The sequence below is a fragment of the Megalobrama amblycephala genome, linkage group LG9 (genome assembly GCF_018812025.1).
Source record: "Megalobrama amblycephala isolate DHTTF-2021 linkage group LG9, ASM1881202v1, whole genome shotgun sequence".
NCBI lineage: Eukaryota > Metazoa > Chordata > Actinopteri > Cypriniformes > Xenocyprididae > Megalobrama > Megalobrama amblycephala.
Genome location: NC_063052.1, coordinates 34,313,236 through 34,336,584, shown reverse-complemented (window position 1 = coordinate 34,336,584; position 23,349 = coordinate 34,313,236). Strand labels below are relative to the sequence as shown.

Below are 23,349 nucleotides of genomic sequence, written 5' to 3'. Positions count from 1 at the left end.
GCTAGAAATGGACTAGTAGGAAGAGATGATCGGTTAACGAGCCTCTTGAGTTGAGGCGTTACAGCAACCATGGTCACGACATATTAAAGAGCCATAAAACGGTTTTTATTGTTTGAATTTCTTTAAAACTACACAGTTTGAAAGCTGGGACTTTGTTTAATATCATAAGTAACCTGGTTTGTCTTGTCTGTCATCGTGTTGTCAGTTTCTTCTTTGCTCCGCGATGTATTTTTCACTGCGTGGGGCGTGACAGCGCCACGGCTTGTCGGACAAAGCAACAGTAACTAAGGGGGGCGGGTCTTTGCGAAGGGTCAATTCCACAGGAAAATCGCGGACTTGGCAACAATGCTCTTACCTGCGAATAAAGTAGCTATTTATAAGCAATAAGCTTTTTTTTTTATTTATAAGCTGCTTTGTTTACAGCGGTAACCAAGGTGACGCTGTATCACTGCTCTTCCATAAGCTCCACCTGCTGTCAGAGAGTGAATTTGCATCTCATTCAGCCTGTCTGCTGCTTTTGTTTCATGCTTTTTTTGTTTGTAGCCTATAATTTCACAAAGATAAAGTCAGACCGTTCTGTTATTGCTTTAAATCTAGAAATTAAATGTAATTCAAATAAAAAACAACTGCTCATGATCATGAAATGTGTGTAGCATCTTTGTTTGGATCGAGATTAAAATGCAGTGGTTACCTCTAATTTGAAATAGCTAGATATTTTTGTTTATAATAATAATAATAATAATAATAATAAATATAGCTGCAAGCAGCAATTATGGGGCCAAGCACAAAAACGGCACAAGAAGCAAGCCAACACGACTGGGAGCATCAGGCTAACTTCAGCAGTGATCAATTAAAGACCTATTAAGATCATTTTAGGTAAAAGAGCTGTAAAATGATCAAAAATTAGGATTTACTGGTTCATCACTTTCGACCAATAGGTGGCGCTGTGTCCAAATTGTTGTGGTATGGTCAGAGTGAGGTGACAATGACACTTGTAAAGTTTGGTGTAAATATGTCAAAGCATTGCAGAGATACAGCTTCAAGAGTCGTTTTTGCATCATGCCTCAAATTCTTTGCTCTGGTATACGAAAACGGTTTTACATATCGACTTGAAATCCATACGTTTTTGTCGGCATGGTCTGAAGATGACACGGTTCAATTTTGTTGAAAATCGGAGCAACGGTCTAGGAGGAGTTCGAAAAAGTAGGTTTTTAAAGAAAAACAATATGGCGGACAGGACGTTTAGCTGACTATGGCAAATTTGATATCTATTTTCTCAGCATAACCCAAGGAATCTACAGAAACTAGTTTTATTGCAATTGGTTAATATGGACAAAAGTTATTAGTATTTTTGTAAATTTTGTTATAACTTTTGACCACAAGGAGGCGCTGGTCCGAAACTTCTCAGGCTCCTTCAGAGCATTGTGCTGATGACCCATACCGAGTTTCATAATGCTACGCTAATGCGTTCGTAAAATACAGCATTTTAGCACAAAATTCAAAATGGCCGACGGCCAAAATGGCCAATATGGGAAAATTGGATATCATTCGACTCGGCATGATTCCCCGAATCCAACGAGACCAAATTTATGATTTTTGGACAAACCCATCAGAAGTTATAAGTAAAAATAACCATTTTTCATATCTCCGCACCAGTAGGTGGCGCTGCACCGAAACACTGCATGTTGCCTCAGGTCATGCTTGTGATGACAGGTACCAAGTTTGGTCTGAATACGATAAAGCGTTGCGGAGATACAGCCTTATGTCTATTTTCGCAAGCACTACGTACAATTCGTTCGCGTGTTTTTCGAAAACGCTTTGAGGAATCGACTTGAATTCCATAACTTTTTGTCGTCATGGTCTGAAGATGACCTGATTCAATTTTCGTGAAAATCAGAGTAACGGCCTAGAAGGAGTTCGAAAAAGTAGGTTTTTCATAAAATTCTAAATGGTGGAATTTTGTTTCTAGCCCTTATGGTTCAAAAGTTATTAGCATAAACATAAGTGCAACTTTGGACAGCTGGTGGCGCTAGAGGGATTGAGTTAGAGACTCCAAATTTGCTATGGACAAAGGTCAGACTGTCCTCTAACTGTGTGCCAAATTTCACAACTTTCCCGCAAGCGGTTCTATGGGCTGCCATAGACTTCAAGAGCGGAAGAAGAAGCGGAAGAATAATAATAAGCGTACGGAACGCCAACAATAACAATAGGTGCCTAAGCACCTTCGGTGCTTGGCCCCTAATAATATCATCTGCAACCAGTATTGGAATCAGCCAATTTGCTTGTAAAAATATATAAATAAATAAATCAGGATCTGAACTGGCCATGAAAAAATACTAAATACAATCTGGGCTGTCTTTTCAAATCTTCAATAGGTAGATCTTGTCTTTCATAAAGGTCAAGGTCAGGAATCTTGGGCTTAAAAAGGTTGGTGACCACTGCCCTAGAGTAATCCATATGGATTACTTTTATGATGAATGGATGTGCTTTTTTGGGCTTCATGATCTTGGGTACATTCACTGCCATTATAAAGCTTGGAAGAGTCAAGATATTTTAAAATATAACTCTGACTGTTTGGCTGAAAGAAGATAGTCATAAACACCTAGGATGGCTTGAGGGTGAGTAAATCATGGGATAATTTTCATTTTCATGCATATAATTAAACATATCCAATCCTAATCCAACAACATCCTCAATTAAATCCAGGTAGGAAATAATTTGCATCCTATTAAAAACAGTATAATGTTTTCAAATCACTGCTTCTCAAATAAAGCTGACTGTCTTCACTCTGTCAAATAGTTTTAAAATCACACATACTAGACAAACATTATACTCTAGGTCAACAACATCTATGGAGGCCACACTGTCTGAAACAAAGAATCGTTACTCCATGAAGTTGTCAGGCTACCAACGTCAAATGAGTAGATTTGCACTGAAAGGTATAGTTCATACAAAAATCATTATTTACTCACCCTCATGTCACTCCAAACCTGACTTGCTGTGTGCTGTTGAACACAAAATACATTATTCAGCACATCTTAAGAGTGTAAGATCTGAAGTTGAACAAAACCACTCATTTTTTGTGCTTCTAGGTCACTGTCCTGGAACAGCAGATCGTGCAATTAAATCCAGTTAAGAAATAATTTGCATCCTATTAAAAACAGTATAATGTTTTAAAATCACTGCTTCTCAAATAAAGCTGACTGTCTTCACTCTGTCAAATAGTTTTAAAATCAGACATACTAGACAAACATTATACTCTAGGTCAACAGTCTTCGGATGACTGCATCTGCTGAATGAATACATATGAATGTGAAAAAAAAAAAAACAATGGTGAAAGTAAACATGCATAAGATAAGATAAGTTACAGTAAAGGGTTAGTATTGGGTCATTGAGTGCAATAAAGCAGTTAGCATTGCACAATCTTGACAAATCTCAATTTTGTAAAGCACTTAAAAGGTCAAACTGAAATGAAAGATGTTTCTTTTGCTGATAAAATGCCAAGCGTCAAACAAACAAATCTGGTTATTGTTCTGATGAACATGTTTTGCATAAACCTCACCTTTCCATCATAATGCTGCTTTACACACAAAAACCACAAATGTCAAGCACATCATCTGCAGCCTAGCCCAGCCAAGCCCAGCCCAGCCCATAAAAGAAACGTGGTTTGGTCAGTAAGCAGAATTCATTTTTATGGTAACACGCCTGTCAATTAAAGGTTTTTTTGTTGTTGTTTTTTTTTTTTTTAATAATTGTTACTGGCGGAACCAGTCTTTAAACTCACATGTTTATAGCATCTCTCTTCATGATGATTGCTGTGCTACCGGATTCTCTTCACAGGATGTTTTTCTAAAATTGTTTACTTAGAATTTTGGCAGCCTTTGAAAAAACGACAAAATAATCAAGAAAAACATTTACAGAAAACAAAACAGCAAAATTACACTAGAAGTGGATAGCAAAACCATCGTTTTTTTACAGTATTTTTGTCTTGTTTTCAAGTAAATGTATCTAACATCTTTAAAACAAGATACATTTACTTGTGTAAGATATTACACAGGCTGTTTAATATATATATATATATATATATATATATATATATATATATTATATACACTACATACACACTCTCGTTCAAAAGCTTGAGGTTAGTAAGATTTTATAATGTTTTTGAAAGAAGTCTGAAGTCTGCTCACCAAGGCTGCAATTATTTATCCAAAAATATTATTACAATATAAAATACCTGTTTTTTATGTGAATATATTTAAAAATGTAATTTATTCCTTTGATGCAAAAGCTGAAATTTCAGCATCATTACACCAGTCTTAAGAGTCACATGATCCTTCAGAAATCATTCTAATATGCTGATTTGCTGAAGAAATATTTCTTATTATTATCATTGTTGAAAACAGTTTTGCTGCTTAATACTTTTGTGCAAACCATGATAGTTTTTTTAAAGGATTCTTTGATGAATATACAGTTCAAAAGAACAGCATAGAAATGTTTTGTATCCTTATAAATGATAATATAAGCATAAACATTTTGTGGAGATTATGCATGCTTACAGCAAGAAATAAACATATAAAGAATAAAGTCTGAAACAAGTGTTAATATGTTCTACTCAAAAAATACATTTATCTTGTTTTAAGGAAGTTTATATATTTTTACTGGAATTTTTTTTTTTTTTTTTTTTTGTGCATGTTTTTCATGCCACTAATGCACCCACAATTCTTCAAATAGAAGCAAAGAGATTTGTTAAGCAGTGTCCTTTATCCTACAATTCACCTTAGGTGTGACCTTTAAGGTTGTTGGATATGTTCCAGAAAATGTGGTGATGACATGTATGGAATTCCAGTTATTGTGTATGTGTTCAGATTCACTCTATAAAAGAAGCTGGAGTTCCCCTTCCTTCATTTACTGACCTGTCAGACAGACACAGACAGAAAGTCTCGGTTAACATGGCTTCATCCTACTCCTCCCGCAGCAGCTACATGTCCTCCAGCGGCTCATCCATGCGTGTATCCATGGCAAGTGAAAAAAGTGCCCGTATAAGCAGCGTGAGGTCTGGCAGCGTGAGGTCTGGCAGCGTGTACGGCGGCGCAGGAGGTTCAGGGGTCCGGATCTCCAAGTCCTCTCTTTCTGTAGGAGGATTTGGCATGTCAGGGTTGGCAGACAGCAGCATCATTGGCAATGAGAAATTCACCATGCAGAGCCTCAATGACCGTCTGGCTGCTTACCTGATCAAGGTCCGCTCACTGGAGAAGGCCAACGCTGATCTGGAGCTGAAGATCCGCCAGTTTCTAGATGGCAAAACCTCTCCTGCTGCTCGTGACTACAGTGCATACCATGTCACCATTCAGGATCTTCAGGCTAAGGTATGTTACAGTTTTCAGGCTTACATGCTATGAAATATCCTAAATATTGGGGAAAAAGTAAATCATGTATATTCATTTTTATGTCCAGATCATGGCAGCCATTCATTTGAAGGGTGGAGTCCATCTCAGCATTGACAACACCAGCCTGGCCATGAATGATTTCAGAATGAAGTGAGTCTTTTTATCATTTACCAGGAAATAAACTTAAAAGTTTGAATTAAAACAAAATTAAATATTTCATATTGTTCAAAAAAATTTTTTGAAAAATGCAAAATAGTAGCATTTTCACACATATTTTGGACCCAAACTTGCACAAATAATGTTATCTCTGTGACCATATCAATTATTAATATTGTTTAAGAAAGTATAAAACACATTAAATTAGTTTTACACTCTTAAAAATAAAGGTTCTTTATTGACATTGAGGGTTCCATGAAGAATCTTTAACATCCATGGAAACTTTCTATTGGACAAAAGGTTCTTTAAAGTGGAAAAGGGTTCTTTAGATTATTAAATTGTTCTTCACACAAAGAAAAACATGGTTCTTTTAAGAACTGTTCACTGAAAGGTTTGTTTGAGGAACCAAAATGGTTCTTCTATGGCATCATTGTGAAAACTCCCTTTAGGAACCTTTATTTTCAAGAGTATACCTCAGTTTAGAGGTTGACTTCTTGCAGTAAATTGTCTAATGTCTGGTTGAGTGTTTCTAAAAAAAAAAAATGTTTCTGCATGACAGATATGAAACCGAGCATGCCATGCGTCAGTCTGTGGAAGCAGACATTAATGGGCTGAAGAGGGTGCTTGATGACCTCAACATCAGCAGAAAAGACCTCACCGTGCAGATCGAAGGCCTGAAGGAGGAGCTGGTCTTTTTGAAGAAGAATCATGCGGAGGTATATAATGCTTCTGTGTTACAGACAGATAGATAGATAGATTGATTCCAGGCAGTTCTTTTAACCCTAATTGATGGAGTGTGTAGCTTTTCATTTCTTAAACAACAATGTAGGAAGACACATCATGGCCATATTGCAGGATGACAAAGCCAAGATTCATCAGGCTCAAAAAGTCTTTGGGATGTGCTGGAGCAGACTTTACAGAGTGCTCGACTCTTGCATCATCAATACAAGATCTTGACCCAAAATTGATACTTCTCTTGATGGAAATACCATCACAACATTTATTTTCATCAAGAGGTGCATCATTTTTGGTCAAGATCTTGTATTGACAATGCAAGAGTCAAGCACTCTGTAAAGTCTGCTCCAGCACATCCCAAAGACTTTCAATGAATTTAATGTCTGGACTCAGAGGTGCCAATTCATGTGTGAAAGTGATTAGATAGATAGATAGATAGATAGATAGATAGATAGATAGATAGATAGATAGATAGATAGATTTTGAATGTAAAATGTAAATCTCAAATCATTTTTTATGATTTGTAATAAATATGTGTGCTTAAGTGTTGTTAAATAAAGTGTTGTTTATCAATGAGGTTACTTGAGAATTGAATATGGATTCATACATGTTCTCAGGATCTCTTGGCTGCACGCACACAAATGAGCGGACAGGTTCACGTCGAGGTCGATGCGGCTCCACAGCAAGATCTCACCAAGATCCTTGCAGAAATCCGTGAGCACTATGAAGCAGTCACAGCGAAGAACCAAAGAGATCTTGAGCACTGGTTCAAGACAAAGGTGAGATTTATCAAAACATACAAGGACAAAAGTCTTTTAATGTGCTTTTCTGCTCATTTCAACACATATAACATCCCTCTACTTCTTATTTTAGACAGAAACTCTGAAACAAGAAGTTGTCATCAGTACAACAGACTTGAAAACGACTCGCTCTGAAGTCAATACGGTCAAATCCAGACTGCAATCGTTGGAAATCGAACTCCAGTCCCTGCTAGCCATGGTCAGTGATATGCAACTGGCAGTTTTTGTGGCACTAATTCATTATATTAGTATTTTAGTATTACTTTATTCTGAATGTGCATGTTCTCGTCAATTTAGAAAGCATCTATGGAGGCCACACTGTCTGAAACAAAGAATCGTTACTCCATGAAGTTGTCAGGCTACCAACATCAGGTGAGTAGATTTGCACTGAAAGGTATAGTTCATACAAAAATCATCATTTACTCACCCTCATGTCACTCCAAACCTGACTTGCTGTGCGCTGTTGAACACAAAATACATTATTCAGTACATCTAAAGAGTGTAAGATCTGAAGATGAACAAAACCACTCATTTTTTGTGCTTCTAGGTCACCGTCCTGGAAGAGCAGATCGTGCAGCTCCGGGCTGATCTGGAGAGGCAGCGTCATGAGTACCAGATACTCCTGGACATCAAGACCAGACTGGAGATGGAGATCGCAGAGTACAGGAGACTTCTGGATGGAGAAGCCACGTGAGTTTAGCTGTTGATTTCTTTCACATAATTCTCAGTCATTCAGCCCCAAATCATTGAAAAAGCACTCTCAGGAACATACTATTATTATTGTTATTATTATTATATTGTAGAGCTGCACTATTGTGAATTAATTAAGAATGACAATTATTTTGTTTAAAATAAAGATCACAGTTCTCCCACAATTTTGAAGAGACAACTAAACAAAATTATGTAATTTAGTAGATGTTCTAACAAAATGTTAATTGCTGCACACTAAAAAAAAGATTGAATGAATGATTCAATGACTCACTCATAAAGACTTCACTTGTTTCATTACTGGATGAATCAGCATTTTTGAACAAATCTCTTGAATGAATGATTCAATGACAAATACATTTTTAGGTCACTTGTCGCCATCTGGTGTAACAATGTAACTAATACAGTCTTTATTTGAAGTGTTGAAGGTGTTTTACTTTATTTTGATCGCTACCACACTAGTGTTTATATCTGAAGTATAAACTTTTATCCCAGTACTTCTGTGATCATTTGAATTATTGTGACACAGAACACAGTGCCCACACAGTGTTTCACTGTGATCTTACTTGCCAAAGGTTTAATAGTCATCATGGCCGATTCGCTGTAATTTAGGAAGATCATATGGGTGCTTGAATAGAGATTGCGATCTTTAACCGATTAATCGTGCATCATATTGAGTATAAAATGAAAGTCCCAATAACTGTTGTTTTTCTTCCACAGTGTCAAAACTACTTCCAGTTCCACCTCGAGGACTAAAGTCATCACAGTTGTGGAAGAGGTTGTAGATGGAAAAGTGGTTTCCTCCTCCACGTCTTCAACCATGTCTGACAGTCGCATAATTTGATTGAAATGCCTGTTTGTGTTGCTGTACGCACAAAACTGGAAACCAAATAAAACAGAATTTTGGTGATGATACATTGTCAGTAGAATTACTTAGCCTACTCTTAAAAGTGAGATTACAATTTGAATAATAATAATAATAAAATTAAACAAATGAATTGGAATATTGGAATCAATGGTTCTATGAAGGACTTTTAACCTACAACTTTCCATTGCACAAAAGGTTCTTTATAGTGGAAAAGGGTTTGTTAGATTATTAAAGGGTTAGTTCACCCAAAAATGAAAATTCTGTCATTTATTACTCACCCTCATGCCATTCCACACCCGTAAATCCTTCGTTAATCTTCGGAACACAAATTAAGATATTTTAGTTGAAATCTGATGGCTCCGTGAGGCCTCCATAGGGAGCAATAACATTTCCTCTCTCAAGATTCATAAAGGTACTAAAAACATATTTAAATCAGTTCATGTGAGTGCAGTGGTTATTAATATTATAAAGCGTCGAGATTATTTTTGGAGCGCCAAAAAAAACAAAATAACGGGAGCACAAATGAATCAGTGTGTCGAATCGGCTGTTCGGAGCGCCAGTCACGTGATTTCAGCCGTTTGACACGCGATCTGAATCATGATTCGATACACTGATTCATCTGTACCCCGATGCTTCATGAAGCATTGTTTTGAAATCGGCCATCACTAAATAAGTCGTTATTTATTTATTTTTTTTGGCACACCAAAAATATTCTCGTCGCTTTATAATATTAATATTGAACCACTGTACTCACATGAACTGATTTAAATATGTTTTAGTACCTTTATGGATCTTGAGAGAGGAAATGTCATCGCTCCCTATGGAGGCCTCACGGAGCCATTAGATTTCAACTAAAATATCTTAATTTGTGTTCCGAAGATTAACAAAGGTCTTACGGGTGTGGAACGGCATGAGGGTGAGTAATAAATGACAGAATTTTCATTTTTGGGTGAACTAACCCTTTAAAATATTCATCCTACTAAGAAAACTTTTTTTTTTTTTTTTTTTTTTTTGAGAACTGTTCAAGGTTCAAGGAACCAACAATGGTTCTTATATAGCACACTGTTGGGGGAAAAAAAACTTTAGGAACCTTTAGTTTTAAAAAAAAACACTGACTTTTATATGTACCTTAATAGGTCTATATCTGCAAACAGCAATGGAATTTATTGGTTCTACATGATTCTTGTCATGATTTCATTTCATGTTGGGTTTCTTTCTGTGCCATCAGCTCCTAATCCACTAGACAAGCTCATTTTCAGTTTGAATATTTTTAATGAAAGAAAAAAGACCTAAAGTCCACAAACAGCAGGTGGCGCTCCTGAATGTCCAATAAGATTTGGCTCTTTCAGTTTTCAGGCTACTTTTTACTTGATGATGAGGTGACCTCTGGTGGCTGACCTGGGAATCCTGAAGATGAAATCAAGAGTTCAGCATCCTACAAAAGAAATTAAGTCAGAATTATCCTATTTTGGAAATCAAACATCACTTTAATTCCATATTAATCATTTTAACGGCAGCTTCTGGATTAAAAACCTCACACTATGTAGCTAATCTTCAGTGCTAAGTATTACAAATTGTAGTCGGTTACCGATTTTAAAATTAGATGACAAAAAATTGAAGTAACATAATCCATTACTTTAACGTAATATAATCTGACTACTTTTTGAGCATTTTTAGATTAGGCCTACTTTTGACCTAACTCGTTTATCACATTAATTTGAATAGGGTAATTTTACACCATATTGATATAACAATACAAAGAAAGAAAGAAAATATATTCCATTCTTTGTTTTTAACAAGAAGTGCATTAAAGGGTTAGTTCACCCAAAAATGAAATTTATGTCATTATAATTACTTAACCTTATGTCTTTAAACATCCGTAAGACCTTCATTCATCTTCAGAACACAAATTAAGATCTTTTGGTAACACTTTACTATAAGGGTCATTAGTTAACTACATTAGTTAACATGAACTAATAATGAACGGCACTTAAAAAGCATTTATTAATCTTTGTTAATGTTAATTTCAACATTTACTAATACATTATTAAAATCTTAACAGTTAATGCACGGTGAACTAACATGAACAAACAATGAAAAATGAACTGTATAATTTCATTAACTAACATTAATGAAGATTAGTAAATACAGTAACAGATGTATTGCTCGTGGTTAGTTCATGTTAGTTAAAACATTAACTAATGTTTAACTAATGAAATTTTTTGTAAAGTGTTACCAATATTTTTGATGAAATCTGATTTTTATTATGCCCTATATAAAGCAACATAATTACCGCATTCAAGGTCCCAGAAAAGTAGTAAAAATAGTCAATGTGACTACAGTGGTTCAACCTTAAAGGCTTAGTTCACACAAAAATGAAAATTCTGTCATTTATTACTCACCCTCATGTCGTTCCACACCCGTTAAGACCTTCGAAAATCTTCGGAACACAAATTAAGATACTTTAGTTGAAATCCGATGGCTCCGTGAGGCCTCCATAGGGAGCAATGACACTTCCTCTCTCAAGATCCATAAAGGTTCTAAAAACATATTTAAATCAGTTCATGTGAGTACAGTGGCTCAATATTAATATTATAAAGCGACGAGAATATTTTTGGTGCGCCAAAAAATCCAAAATAACTACTTGTATAGTGATGGGCGATTTCAAAACATTGCTTCATGAAGCTTCAGAGCGTTATGAATCAGTGTGTCGAATCTTCTGTTCGGAGCGCCAAAGTCACGTGATTTCAGCCGTTGACCGTTTGACACGCGATCTGAATCATAATTCGACACACTGATTCATTTGTGCTCCGATGCTTCATGAAGCAGTGTTTTGAAATCGGCCATCACTAAATAAGTGGCTATTTTGTTTTTGTTTTTGGTGCACAAAAATATTCTCGTCGCTTTATAATAAACGGAAGGGTGTGGAACGGCATGAGGGTAAGTGATAAATGTGGGTGAACTAACCCTTTAATGTTATGAAGCAATGAGAATACTTTTTAACAAAAATAACGACTTTATTCAACAATTTCGTCTCTCACCTGTCATTCTGCTACTTTGTTTACGTTCAGTGCTTTCAGGTTCTGCGTCAGAATGAGACTCACTGGCTGCATCCGAAAACCTAGGAAGCTGACTTTTTGCCTCACTGCCTTATTAGGCAGTGACTTGTAAGTCAGCGTTTGTGCATGAAGGCACCTCACAGAACTGATTTCAAACAGAGCTTTGGTGAGAACTAAACTAATTTAATTACTACAGTAGTAATTTCTCGCTAGAAATGACATCAAAAATGGAAAATGTTGGTCCAAAACCTACATTTACACACAAACTGACCAGTAAATGCAACTTTCTGATGCCATCTTTATTTTTCTTGCTCAACTGTCACAGAATGGAACACACAGGATTGTGGGATATCAAAGGTAGCAAAGGATACATCTATGGCCCCTGCGGCAGCATCACATGCATGCGTTGTGGTGCTCACGTGAACAGCATCAGCCAATACTGAGCCGGGGTTCTGTCCGTAAACAGTGTAGGAGTATGACAGGGGATAGATGAAATTGTTGAATAAAGTTTTTTTTGCACACAAAAAATATTCTCAGCGACGTGGGTGAGTAATTAAAGACAGAAATGTCATTTTTGGGTGAACCAACCCTTTAAATATTACGTTACGTTAGGATTTCATAGACGGCGGTTCGTGAGTTTAATGAAAAGCTATTAAGTAATTACATCATAAAATTTTTAAATAAAAATAATCTGAATGAAACTAAAAAAATGGTTAATTATTTTTTTACCTGTATGTCATGTGACCATTAACCAATGATTTCTAATGATTTCTGTAAATGCAGTGATCAAACATTGTGTGGGTCTGTTTTTCAGTGATCGTCACAAGTCTAGCAGTTGGTCTGTGTGCAATTCCACAAACCTGGATGACCTTCTGAATGTAGTAGGCTTTTTTAGAGAGGAAAATTTAAAAGATAGTACTAGTAGGGAGAATCAATGGATTATGAATAATTTACTGCCATTGTGAGGATAACATGTAATCAATAAAAAAGCAACTGTAGTCGGGTATCTAATTACACATACTTAATTTTTGGAATCTGATTACATGTATTCAGTTACTACCCAGTCATCTTTGTATTTTCCAATGTTGCAAAACGCCAGTAGAACAACAGCCAGCAGCGAGAATACAGATCTGACTCAGAAGACCACGCTAGGCAAAGCACAGCCTCAAGTCATTGTGGTTAGTACACAACAACTCCTCAAAGATGCATTTAGTTCACTAACTGCATGAATAATTAGTCTGGAGCAGCTGGGAATTAAGCGTTGTATTATCAGTCAACATCCTTAAACATAAAACTACTGTCAACTACTTTCACTGTTCCCTACACTTGTTAATTTCACATTACTTAATGCAGCTCTAGTAGTTATATAAGCCATACACAGACAATAAAAACATTGTGTAAAATAAAAAATAACCATATGTTGACTTAAAGATGGTTGTTGCCGTAATGTGTCATTTTAACCCACGTGCAGCTGAAAAAAAAAAAGAAAAAAATCCAGATCTTTTCAGTTCATGCAAGTTTACTTTAGCCTACTTTAGACCGGCTCCCTTGTGAATGATGAGACTTTTGGGACACCAATTAGGTGATAAACATCCATAATATCTATTTGGAGTCAAACAAAACAAGTTCAGTGATTCTCACAGGACTTGCACATATCATTAGCGCCATAGATAAAACATGAACAGACTGGCCCATAGAATTGCATTAAAATTAACACACACACATATCAACTCCACAAATTAATATGTATGGGGAGAGAAAGATTACATTTTTAACTTCCGGGATGAATGCACATGCATAACGTTTGCTTTTATTTACCCCAAAATCCAAATCACCATTTTTTTGGTCTGAAATACATCCAGCTGTGAATAACTCCACAGTTTAGAAATGGACTTTTTTTATGGCTAAACTTTACTTTGCTGATTAACTATTTTTAAAACCAGATTTGATTGAAAACATATGTGCACTCCCTCTTTCTCTCTAACAAACACCTCTGTGTGAGAAATTCCACAGAGATTGAGCTACAGTCAACAAATAGTCCTAAACACTTTATGACTCATAAGAATGACATGTAAATATAACAAATCACAGAACATTTTAAACAGCAACTGAGAACAAATATGAAATGAAAAAGCAGCTAAGTCTAGTTTCAGATTCTTATAAGAACTTGTTCTTCTACCACTTACATTCATCTACAGCGATTGACATTAAACCCTGGATTTGAAGTAGACCAAAACCTACAGGTGCAGAAATTGTTTAACTTATGGTTTCATTGATACAATTAATGCAAGTGTTACAGATGATATTTTCAAAATATCCCAAAATAGCCACATTCAAACAATCATAAAGTTATTCATAAAACTACTCACACCAGCCTTAAAGGGATAGTTCACCCAAAAATGAAAAATCTCTCATTAATTACTCACCATCATGTCGTTCCAAACCCTCGTTCCTTTTCAGAATACAAAATAAGATAATTTTGATGAAATTCAAGGTTTTTTATCTCCCATAGAATGAAATTAATACATTCAAGGTCCAGAGAAGTAGTAAAGACATTGTTAAAATTATGAAGTGACGAGAATACATTTTGTGCGCAAAAACAAAAGTAACGACTTTATTCAAGGATTTCTTCTCTACCCTGTCAGTCTCCTACACAGTTGACGCAGTGAATGCAGGTCAGCACTTCCGTGTTTACGTCAGAACGCCGACTCAGTATTGGCTGACACCGTTTACGTGAGCACCACGATGCATGCGTGCGATTCTAACGCAGGAGCCGGTCAATTCTGAGCCGGCGTTCTGACGAAGACCCTGGAAGCTCTGCAATGTGTCTTCAACGTAAACTGCTTAGGAGAATGACAGGGTAGAGAGGAAATTGTTGAAAGTCATTACTTTTGTTTGGTTTTTGCGCACAAAAAGTATTCTCGTCGCTTCATAACATTAAGGTTGAACCACTGTAGTCACGTTGACTAATTTAACAATGTCTTTACTGCTTTTCTGGGCCTTGAATATGGTAATTTCATTGCTTCCTATGGGAGATAATTTCAAATTTCATCAAAAAATTTCTTAATTTGTGTCCTGAAGATGAACGAAGGTCTTGTGGGTTTGGAAGGACATGAGGGTGAGTAATTAATGACAGAATTTTCATTTTTGGGTGAACTGACCCTTTAACTTCCCGTCTTCCTTAAATTTCATTATTAGATGCACAAGTAAAACAAAATTGTATCAACCGCTTAGCATTTGCATTTATCAACCACTGCTGTAAATAAAGGGATAGGTGAGAAACCTTTTCAAGCACACAACTCAGTTTCAAAAATAACAGCAGATGTTTTACTTGTTTTAACATTAGTTTCTTTAATAATTCATTCCAGTACATGGTTTAAGAATTACATATTATCAATAAACGTGTACACTGAGTATTTTACTGGAGGAAAGAAACTAGAATGGCACTCACTACGACACAGATCAGACAAGATACAAAGACTCTCTGTAAGCTCACCGATCCCAAACATAGACAGTTTCATAAGAGAAAATCAGTCACGTCTGTAACCAAATGAAGATAATAAGAAAAGAAGAGACGTAAGGTATGAAAACATAATGAAACATATATATTTTATAATATATTTATATATATTGTAGCTTTTTTTTAAAAATGAAAGAAAAAAAAAAAAAACGAAAAGCAAGAGTAATACTTTTTGAGATGTAATGAGGTTTTATTTCAGCTACTATCGTTACTGAGACTGCTGCCACTGCTAAGATCGGGCCGTTCTCTTTTGTGAATCTGCTCGTGTGCTTTGAGATGACCTGATTGGCTGAAATTCTTCCCGCACTGCTGGCAGGTGTACGGCCGTTCGCCCGTGTGAATTTGCTGGTGTGCTTTAAGATGTCCCAAGCGACCGAAACTTTTGCCGCACTGGGTGCAGCCGAACGGTCTTTCCCCGGAGTGAATCTTCTCGTGCGTTCTGAGGACCCCTGAATTGCTGAAAGATTTGCCACACTGGGAGCAGCTGTACGGCTTCTCGCCCGTGTGGATTTGCTGGTGATTGCGGTAGCTCGTCTCTTTAGTGAAGCTCTTGCCGCACAGCGAACAGCAGAAGGGCCGCTCTCCCGTGTGGCTCAACTGGTGGGCTTTGAGTTCCTTCGTTTGACTGAAGCACTTCCCGCACTCCGCGCAACTGAACGGCTTCTCGCCCGTGTGCAGCCGCTGGTGCGAGCGGAGGTCGTCCGCTTTGGTGAAACCCTTCGGGCAGTGAGCGCAGGTGTAAGGTTTTTGCCCCGTGTGGATGAGCTGGTGCCTTTTCAAGTTACCGGCCTGCCCGAAGCTCTTCCCGCACTGGGAGCAAGTGTAAGGCCTCTCGCCGGTGTGGATGCGTTGGTGAGTCTTCAGGTTACCCAGGGTGCTGAAGTTCTTCCCGCACTGAGTGCAAGAGAACGGCTTCTCACCTGTGAGGTTGCGAGGTTTGCGTGGCCCGTGGCCTTTTGTGCTGGTTTGATTGTGCGCGGCAGGCGCTTTGCTGGCCTGGACGGACGTCAGTTCGTAAAGGTTTCCAGAGGGGAAATCCGAGTCTATTTTCCCCATGCCGTCGATGACGGTATCGGGCCGGAGCTTGTTGAGCTCGGTGCGCAGCTCCGCCATGTGAATGGACTCCAGACCGTTCATCTCGGTCTTGATGTGGCTGGACATGAGGATGGGTTCGTACTCGGTCTTGATGGCGCCAAGCTCGCTGGCGTAGTAGCTGTGCAGGTCAGAATGCTGCTCCGACTTGATGTACTCCAGGCTGTCCGAGACGTGGGTGATGTAGTCGAACACCAGGCTGGGTTCATAGTGTGACTTGTAGGAGTCCAGCTCCGTGCTGTGGAAGGAATGGAGGTCGCTGTGGTGCTCCGATTTGATGTAGTCCAGGCCGCTGATCTCCATCTTGATCTGCTCGGAGCCCAGCTCTGCCGTGCTCAGGGGCTGAATCACGGAGAGGTCCACCGTGCGGATGGGGTCGAGGTCGGGCTCGCTTTTGATGCAGGGCAGCATGGCCATGGGCTCCACGATCTCGGACGCCAGCGAGCTGAGCGTGGGCGTGCTACATTCCGACGAGAGCATGGTCAGGGTCGGAGTGGTGCACTCCGCTCGCAAAGAGTCAAGTGGCGGAGTGTCGCATTCCGACACCAAATTATTTAGTCCTAAAGTGATGCATTCTGTCTCCAACTCTGCCATCCTGGTGGAAGCTAGTCCACCGCCTGACCGAAGCTTCCGTTATGAGTAATATACCTTACTTTCAAAGAGATAAAAGTGGGATTCCTGAGCGGGGATTGTCACTGCTGCCGCGGCAACCTCTGACCGGGGTTAGGAACAACCGTGATTCCCCTGGCTCCTGGATGGGGAGGAAACAAACAAAAAAAATGAAATGTACAGCATTTAAACAGCAAATGAAAGTCCCTTTATTAGTATAGACTAGGGGTGGGACGGTTCGCTGTAAGAAAAAAAAAAAAAAAAAAAAAAAAAAAAAAAAAAAATCAAACCGTTCGGTTCTCCACCGGCACGCGCTTGCACCGTGGTTCATTCCAAACCTGACGACGCATCTATAATATGATTTGTTGAAAACAACGTGCAAAACAGACAGACGGATTTGGCTAATGTATGTTTCAGTCGATGGACACGCATTCTAGTTTCCCAATACGTTACAACAGCGATGACCAAAAGAACGTCGACAAAACAGTCACTTGTTGTAAACAAATGTTCAATTATGTGCCGAAAACTCTAAGACCAGCCATTTACGCCGAGTATACGGGTGAGACCTGAACATCTCACATTGCTATCTGTGTTTAAACTAAACTCATTTAAACCAAGACGGGAAAGAGAACTCACGCACGCTGTGAGGATTTGTGTGTACTCATGGAGAGCCGCGTCACAGCGTGCAAATACTCTTGTGCAAATTCTATTTCAAGTCTTGCACCTTAATGGACAAATTCACACAAAAATTATGTCAACATGCCCATCTTAGCGAGTATCCTAACAAACATGTGAATCAGTGTCAGTGAATTGGATCTTTGAATAATGTCTTAAAGGGACAGCAGTCTAATATTCCTGCTCTCTGTGTTTTAATGTTAATCGAACGACAAAGCATGAAGAAATTACTCTTGATTGAATAGCTTCAATAATGTTTATTTAACAATTCAAAGAAGTTTATATGCAGTGTTATTTTATATTTGATTACTTTATTCAATTTCTGTTCCTGAAAGTTGTTAGATACCTGAAAAACCAGTAAAGCATTGTTTATTTTATTTGTATCTTAGCTCTCATGTATTCATTTTTGCCGTTTTTTGTTATTTGTTTTTATTTTCTTTATCTTTATTTGACAACTGTCCTATTTTTTACTGAACACCGCACATACCGAACTGTACCGAAACCGTGACCCTAAAACCGTGATACAAACCGAACCGTGAAAAATCTCAACTGTGCCATCCCTAGTACAGACTTAGTATACGCACAATGGAACCAAAATTTCATATCCTGTAAAAAAAGCAATTGAACCCATGTCAACATCAATTTATTTTTTGGTGCTGCATTCCACAGGAAAACGCATTACAAAAGATGGAGGAGAACCAACACGCATCTAGCAACAGTTGTTGGTGCTTTGTGGAACGATTTGACATTAAAGATTAAATCCACGACTCTATTGATGTCTTTAAAAGCAAACATAAGACGCTCAAATAAGTCTTATTTTCATTGCCGTTTAAATACGTTTGTAATTTTAGGCATTATGATTTAGAAAGGTTGTTTTTAGTATGGCCTTTCTATGTAATGTTTTATGTATTTTTTTCTGTAGAGCACTTTGGTCTAACCTTAGTAGTTTTGAAAGTTTTTTATAAATAAAGGTTGAGTTGAGACTCGGTGGAGAATTTCATATTACAGTCTTTTTCATTTCCAAACAAACACATGAAAAGGATGTACATTAGGTGTGTACTTGATGCTTTATTAGTGTATTTTATTATATGCAGAATGATGGGAAATATAGTTTAGTCACACAAGTTCCATCATAGAGCAGGTAACTGACTAGCTCTATTGCTATTTTTCAAAAACTCAATTACTTTATACAAACTACATTGTACCATGAACATTCACAATTACATCTTATGACTTCAAGCTATTTGCTTCTGCCATTATTGAATTTGACTCCATCATGAAGTTTTTTTTATTTGATGGCATTCATTTGGACTGAACACAATACAATTATTCAGACATGACTTGAAAGCACCATGTGCAGGACTTTAGCTGTCAAAATTCAATCAAAACTAAGGGCAAAAGTTACAGAAAAGGCACTCAAATAATCCTCGATCAAACACCAATTCACATCATTTGATATTTTGCATGCACTTCAAGTCATTTCAAAATGGCTGTTTCTTGAATGCATGTGACAAACCTGTTCATGCAAAACAAAATTAGTTGACACCTCTGGTGTATTTTTGCTCTGCAATACACTAATAAATGATTATAGCATCATATATGAATGAAATGATTAATGATTAACCATTTAATTATGACAAACATTGACCTAATAAATATGACAAGCATCTACAGATGTCAAAGTCAATCTGACACATTGGAGAAGCATTACAATCAGGTGTTTACATCTAGATTGATTATGAAATAGTCACATAAAATATAAAAACTAAGCAAATTTGTGCGGAAATAAAACAAAAGGGGAGATTCAAGATGATAAATGTATAATTACAACGTCGCGTCATTTGTGTAATTGTGTGTGCCGACTGTCTCAAAGTAGTACGCTTTTTAGGCCGGCGAAAAATAGGAAGAACGAACAAAAATAAAAAGATTAAAAACTTGACGTAGATGTGCCGTGTAAAAACGCGCAAAAAGGCTCGTCCATTTTACCGAGAATCACTAAGCAACTAGTCAAGACAGCTTCGCTAGTTCGCCACGCATCATGCACTTTTCTGCTGCCTTTCTTGAATCTGGCGGCGTTTTTGCACACAATAAATCTTTTGCATTTTCTCCAAGAAGAGAACCGTTTAATCCACGACGCCTGGGAACGTCGAACGTGCGATACAAGCACTGAACGGCTAGCGAATAGTGGGTATATCGGCATGCAGGGCGCGATTCGGTGTTTCCAGCGGTGGTGATGAAGAACATACAAAGGCAAGAGGGTGAAAATGCCACAGCTTCAGCATGCGCGAGCCAGTGGCCATCTTGTTTGTAGCTGAACGTCGCTGCATCTGCCAACTGAACGATCCGCTGAGGGAAAGTTGAGCCAGCTGCAACTTTTGAACGCAAACATCGATTCGTTCACCTTTGCATAACAATGCAAAACGCTCGCTGCTATAGAAGAGCGTATGTGGGGAGTTGCATGACTTGCGCGGTTCATGCACACTCTCATCACAACCTATCAGGAGAGACAGGAGGAGGAAAAAAAGGATGAAAACAGCAGAACGCTAATAAAAACGCTTGCGAGGACGCCTCGGCGCTTTTTTTTTTACCTGTTCATGCTTTTTTTCGGCCGTCAACGCGCCGAAGCGGAACCCACATCAAACCCCTGCCGGACCCGCCACGTCCACCTCGGCCCCAGCGTCCAGCAGCCTCCCTGTCGCACACACTCCTTCTTTCCCTCTCTCTCCTCCCTCTCATTGACTAATTCCGCTTCGTTTTCACTCCCGTTGTCGCTTTCCTCCGGGTTTCAGCCGTTGTACTTCCGTCGTAAAAATGTAAATGCGCGCGCAGCAGTACCGTTTACTGAGCAGCTAATTTGTTTACTTCCGACAAATGCTCGTTTTCGGGTGTATTATAAAAGGACGCACGGCCGAGGGAAATGAAATAAACATCTGTACGTACTAAGCAAATAGTGTTTTGTGCAACCAGATGTGTTTTTCATTGTCTGGCTCGTTTAATGCTATCAACATCATGCATCATCTGAAGGAAGATACACATCAGCAGTTACTCCTCATGACAAAAGCTCAGTGCTAGAGAGACATCACATGCTTGGACGCTCCAGAGTTGTTATGAAGTGGATAGATATTGCATTATTATCATCAAACAATGATATGTAAATTATGACACCTGCATTCCATTGCGAAGGGCAAGTAGGCTGTTAATAATAAGTTAAAATAGTATTTGATTGTCTTTGTGCATGAAATGCCTGAAATATATGTTTATTTTATGCACAAAATATAAATTGCTGTAGCCTACAAAATATTAAAGGGTTAGTTCACCCAAAAATGAAGATTCTGTCATTAATTACTCACCCTTTGTGTTGTTTCACAACCGTAAGACCTTCATTCATCTTCGGAACACAAATTAAGATATTTTTGATAAAATCTGATGGCTCAGTGAGGCCTGCATCTCCAGCAATAACATTCCTTTTTCAGATGCCAAAAGACAGTTCATGTGACTACCGTGGTTCAACCTTAATATTATAAAGCAATGAGAATACTTTTTGTGTGCCAAAAATAACAAAATAGCGACTTTATTCAACAATATCTAGTGATGGGTGATTTCAAAACACTGCTTCATGAAGCTTTATGATTCTTTTGTTTCGAATCAGTGGTTCGGAGCGTGAATTTCAAAACACTTATGACGTAACAAAGCCTCGTTTACTGAAATCATGTGATTTCGGCGCTCTGAACCACTGATTCGAAACAAATGATTTGTAAAGCTTCGAAGCTTCATGAAGCACTGTTTTGAAATCGGCCATCACTAGATATTGTGGAATAAAGTCATCATTTTGTTATTTTTTGACGCACAAAAAGTATTCTCATCGCTTTATAATATTAAGGTTGAACCACCGTAGTCATATGAACTGTTTTAAATATGTTTTTAGTACATTTCTGGGCGCTGAAAAAGGGATGTTATTGCTGGCGATGCAGGCCTTACTGAGTTTATCAAAAAAGTTTCTATCAGATTTGATCAAAAATATCTTAATTTGTGTTCCAGGTCTTACAGGTGTGGAACAACATGAGGGTGAGTAATAAATTACATAATTTTCATTTTTGGGTGAACTAACCCTTTAAGAGTAAGCAGTAAAAATGAATCAAATAAAATACATAATGAATAATTAAAAAGATTGCATTGTTAAACTAGGTTAAACCTGTAAACCTGTCAACCTGTAAAAATGTTTAAATATAAATTTAAGTATGAGTTTCAGCATCTCGCTTTACCACTAAATGATTTCTGTAGAAAACTGATGTGTTCCTCATTCAATTCAAGCTTTATCATTCAAAAATATGTTGAGAACTTTATAGACACTGTATAGTCATCCTGTATGTGCTTACTTGAAAAGTACAATTGGATATCTGTGTCACTTGCTTTTAGAAATAAGTTTCACCTTATACGCTGCAGCATGCAGCAATTTCCACAACTGATATGAATCAAATTGCAAGCGTCACACAGCTGTTACTGCTTAGAACATCACAATAGCATCAAACAGGAAGCCCTTTTCAAGTTGCATCTAGCTGGAGGACTTTACTGTAGAATTTATTAGAAAGCTAAAAACACCCTTAGGGATATTTAATTGGTTGCCTTTCATCCGTCTGTGCATCCAGGCTTCAGAAAAACATCTCTCATGATCCCAGCTGTTGTCCATAGAGTTCAGAAACTCACAACTCTAAAGTTGCACTGGTACAAATGAAGGAAACAGATTTTATGGATGACAAGATACAATTCAAGACTCAGAATGAAAAATGACACAGGATGTAATGGATGCAATTTTACACCTTTTAATGTATTGCCATAATTCAAATGTACAATTACTTCAAGTCACATTAAAAGACATTTCAGTGATAGAAAAAAATCTCTCTTTTTTGGAAAAATTTAGAAATGAAATGCTGGTTACAACAGGCATTCTTAAGATAAGAAAAAAAAAATCAAAAATACACCCAACTTCCCTATAGTAACAATTTCTGATCAATGACCAAATTTTGTGCAACATTGAAAAGAAGATTTAGTATTGATTTTCTGCGTATGTGGTTCATAATTACCTGGATCATAACAATGATTTTCTGTAAATTAACAAATATGAATTAAGTAGAGGGTTTTCATTAATCACCCTAACGTTTTTCCCAATTTAGAGAGGTTTATTTCAACAAAATTATTACTGAAATTAAACCCAAAGGCGTTGCTGAAAATTTAACGGAGCACTGGTAATTGTCTGTTTTCACCATGCAACTATGTGAATGAGTCCTGAGGTAATGAACTGAGCAAACAAACAATGATCTGATTTCTATGCAAAGCTTTCAGGCTACCAACAAAACTGAGGTATGGATGTGTGGAGTAACAGTGCAAAATATATACTGGAGTAAACAAAGGAAAAAAAAAAAAGGAAAAGAAAATGGTACAAAAGTAATACTTGGCATTTATTGGTCAAATGCTGATCCTCTATAAACTATTCAGATGCTCTAACATAAAAAACTACAAACCTTAATCCATGGAAAAGAGTTGATCCAATTGGTCTGTTACAACAAGAAGTGTTCTTTTCAATAAAATGCAATACGGATTCTTAAAAAGTAGCAAAACCGATAAAAGGAGTCATCATGCAAAAGGTAAAACAAACAAAACACCAAAATGCTCAAGTAGTTTGTAAGAATAATGCAGTTCTCTGGGAGAATGAATGACGGCAAAGCTCTCTGAAGTC

At 37.5% G+C, this 23,349-nt stretch overlaps 2 protein-coding genes and 2 long non-coding RNA genes across 4 annotated transcripts; 1 reads left to right on the top strand and 3 right to left on the bottom strand.

Annotated features, from left to right (window-relative positions):
- Nucleotides 1-2,601: 2,601 nt before the first annotated feature.
- On the bottom strand, nucleotides 2,602-5,038 carry LOC125275793. The gene is made up of 3 exons (XR_007186506.1): nucleotides 4,920-5,038; nucleotides 3,785-3,879; nucleotides 2,602-3,005 (listed from the first exon to the last, which is right to left on the bottom strand). It is a non-coding gene; the product is annotated as an uncharacterized LOC125275793 (long non-coding RNA).
- krt1-19d (keratin, type 1, gene 19d) lies at nucleotides 4,904-8,705 on the top strand. The gene is made up of 8 exons (XM_048203045.1): nucleotides 4,904-5,372; nucleotides 5,461-5,543; nucleotides 6,109-6,265; nucleotides 6,902-7,063; nucleotides 7,158-7,283; nucleotides 7,382-7,456; nucleotides 7,632-7,774; nucleotides 8,513-8,705. The coding sequence occupies exons 1-8, from the start codon at nucleotides 4,956-4,958 to the stop codon at nucleotides 8,634-8,636; spliced, it is 1,287 nt and encodes a 428-aa protein (XP_048059002.1). The 5' UTR covers nucleotides 4,904-4,955; the 3' UTR covers nucleotides 8,637-8,705.
- A 1,304-nt stretch (nucleotides 8,706-10,009) lies between these two features.
- Nucleotides 10,010-11,123, bottom strand: LOC125275794. Its single transcript, XR_007186507.1, has 2 exons — nucleotides 11,063-11,123; nucleotides 10,010-10,095 (listed from the first exon to the last, which is right to left on the bottom strand). It is a non-coding gene; the product is annotated as an uncharacterized LOC125275794 (long non-coding RNA).
- Nucleotides 11,124-15,050: 3,927 nt separating this feature from the next.
- On the bottom strand, nucleotides 15,051-20,648 carry si:dkeyp-113d7.1 (uncharacterized protein LOC407709 homolog). Its single transcript, XM_048203031.1, has 2 exons — nucleotides 20,204-20,648; nucleotides 15,051-17,082 (listed from the first exon to the last, which is right to left on the bottom strand). Exon 2 carries the CDS (start codon nucleotides 16,923-16,925, stop codon nucleotides 15,435-15,437), a length of 1,491 nt encoding a protein of 496 aa, XP_048058988.1. The 5' UTR covers nucleotides 16,926-17,082; nucleotides 20,204-20,648; the 3' UTR covers nucleotides 15,051-15,434.
- Between the last annotated feature and the right edge of the window lie 2,701 nt (nucleotides 20,649-23,349).

What these genes read in the sequence shown, in the direction of transcription:
- si:dkeyp-113d7.1 (XM_048203031.1), bottom strand. Translation starts at nt 16,925, where the DNA reads ATGGCAGAGTTGGAGACAGAATGCATCACTTTAGGACTAAATAATTTG.
- krt1-19d (XM_048203045.1), top strand. Translation starts at nt 4,956, where the DNA reads ATGGCTTCATCCTACTCCTCCCGCAGCAGCTACATGTCCTCCAGCGGC. An exon ending in TGTCAGGCTACCAACATCAG is followed by an intron (nt 7,457 to 7,631) that starts GTGAGTAGATTT and finishes TTGTGCTTCTAG; the next exon opens with GTCACCGTCCTGGAAGAGCA. An exon ending in CTTCTGGATGGAGAAGCCAC is followed by an intron (nt 7,775 to 8,512) that starts GTGAGTTTAGCT and finishes TTTCTTCCACAG; the next exon opens with TGTCAAAACTACTTCCAGTT.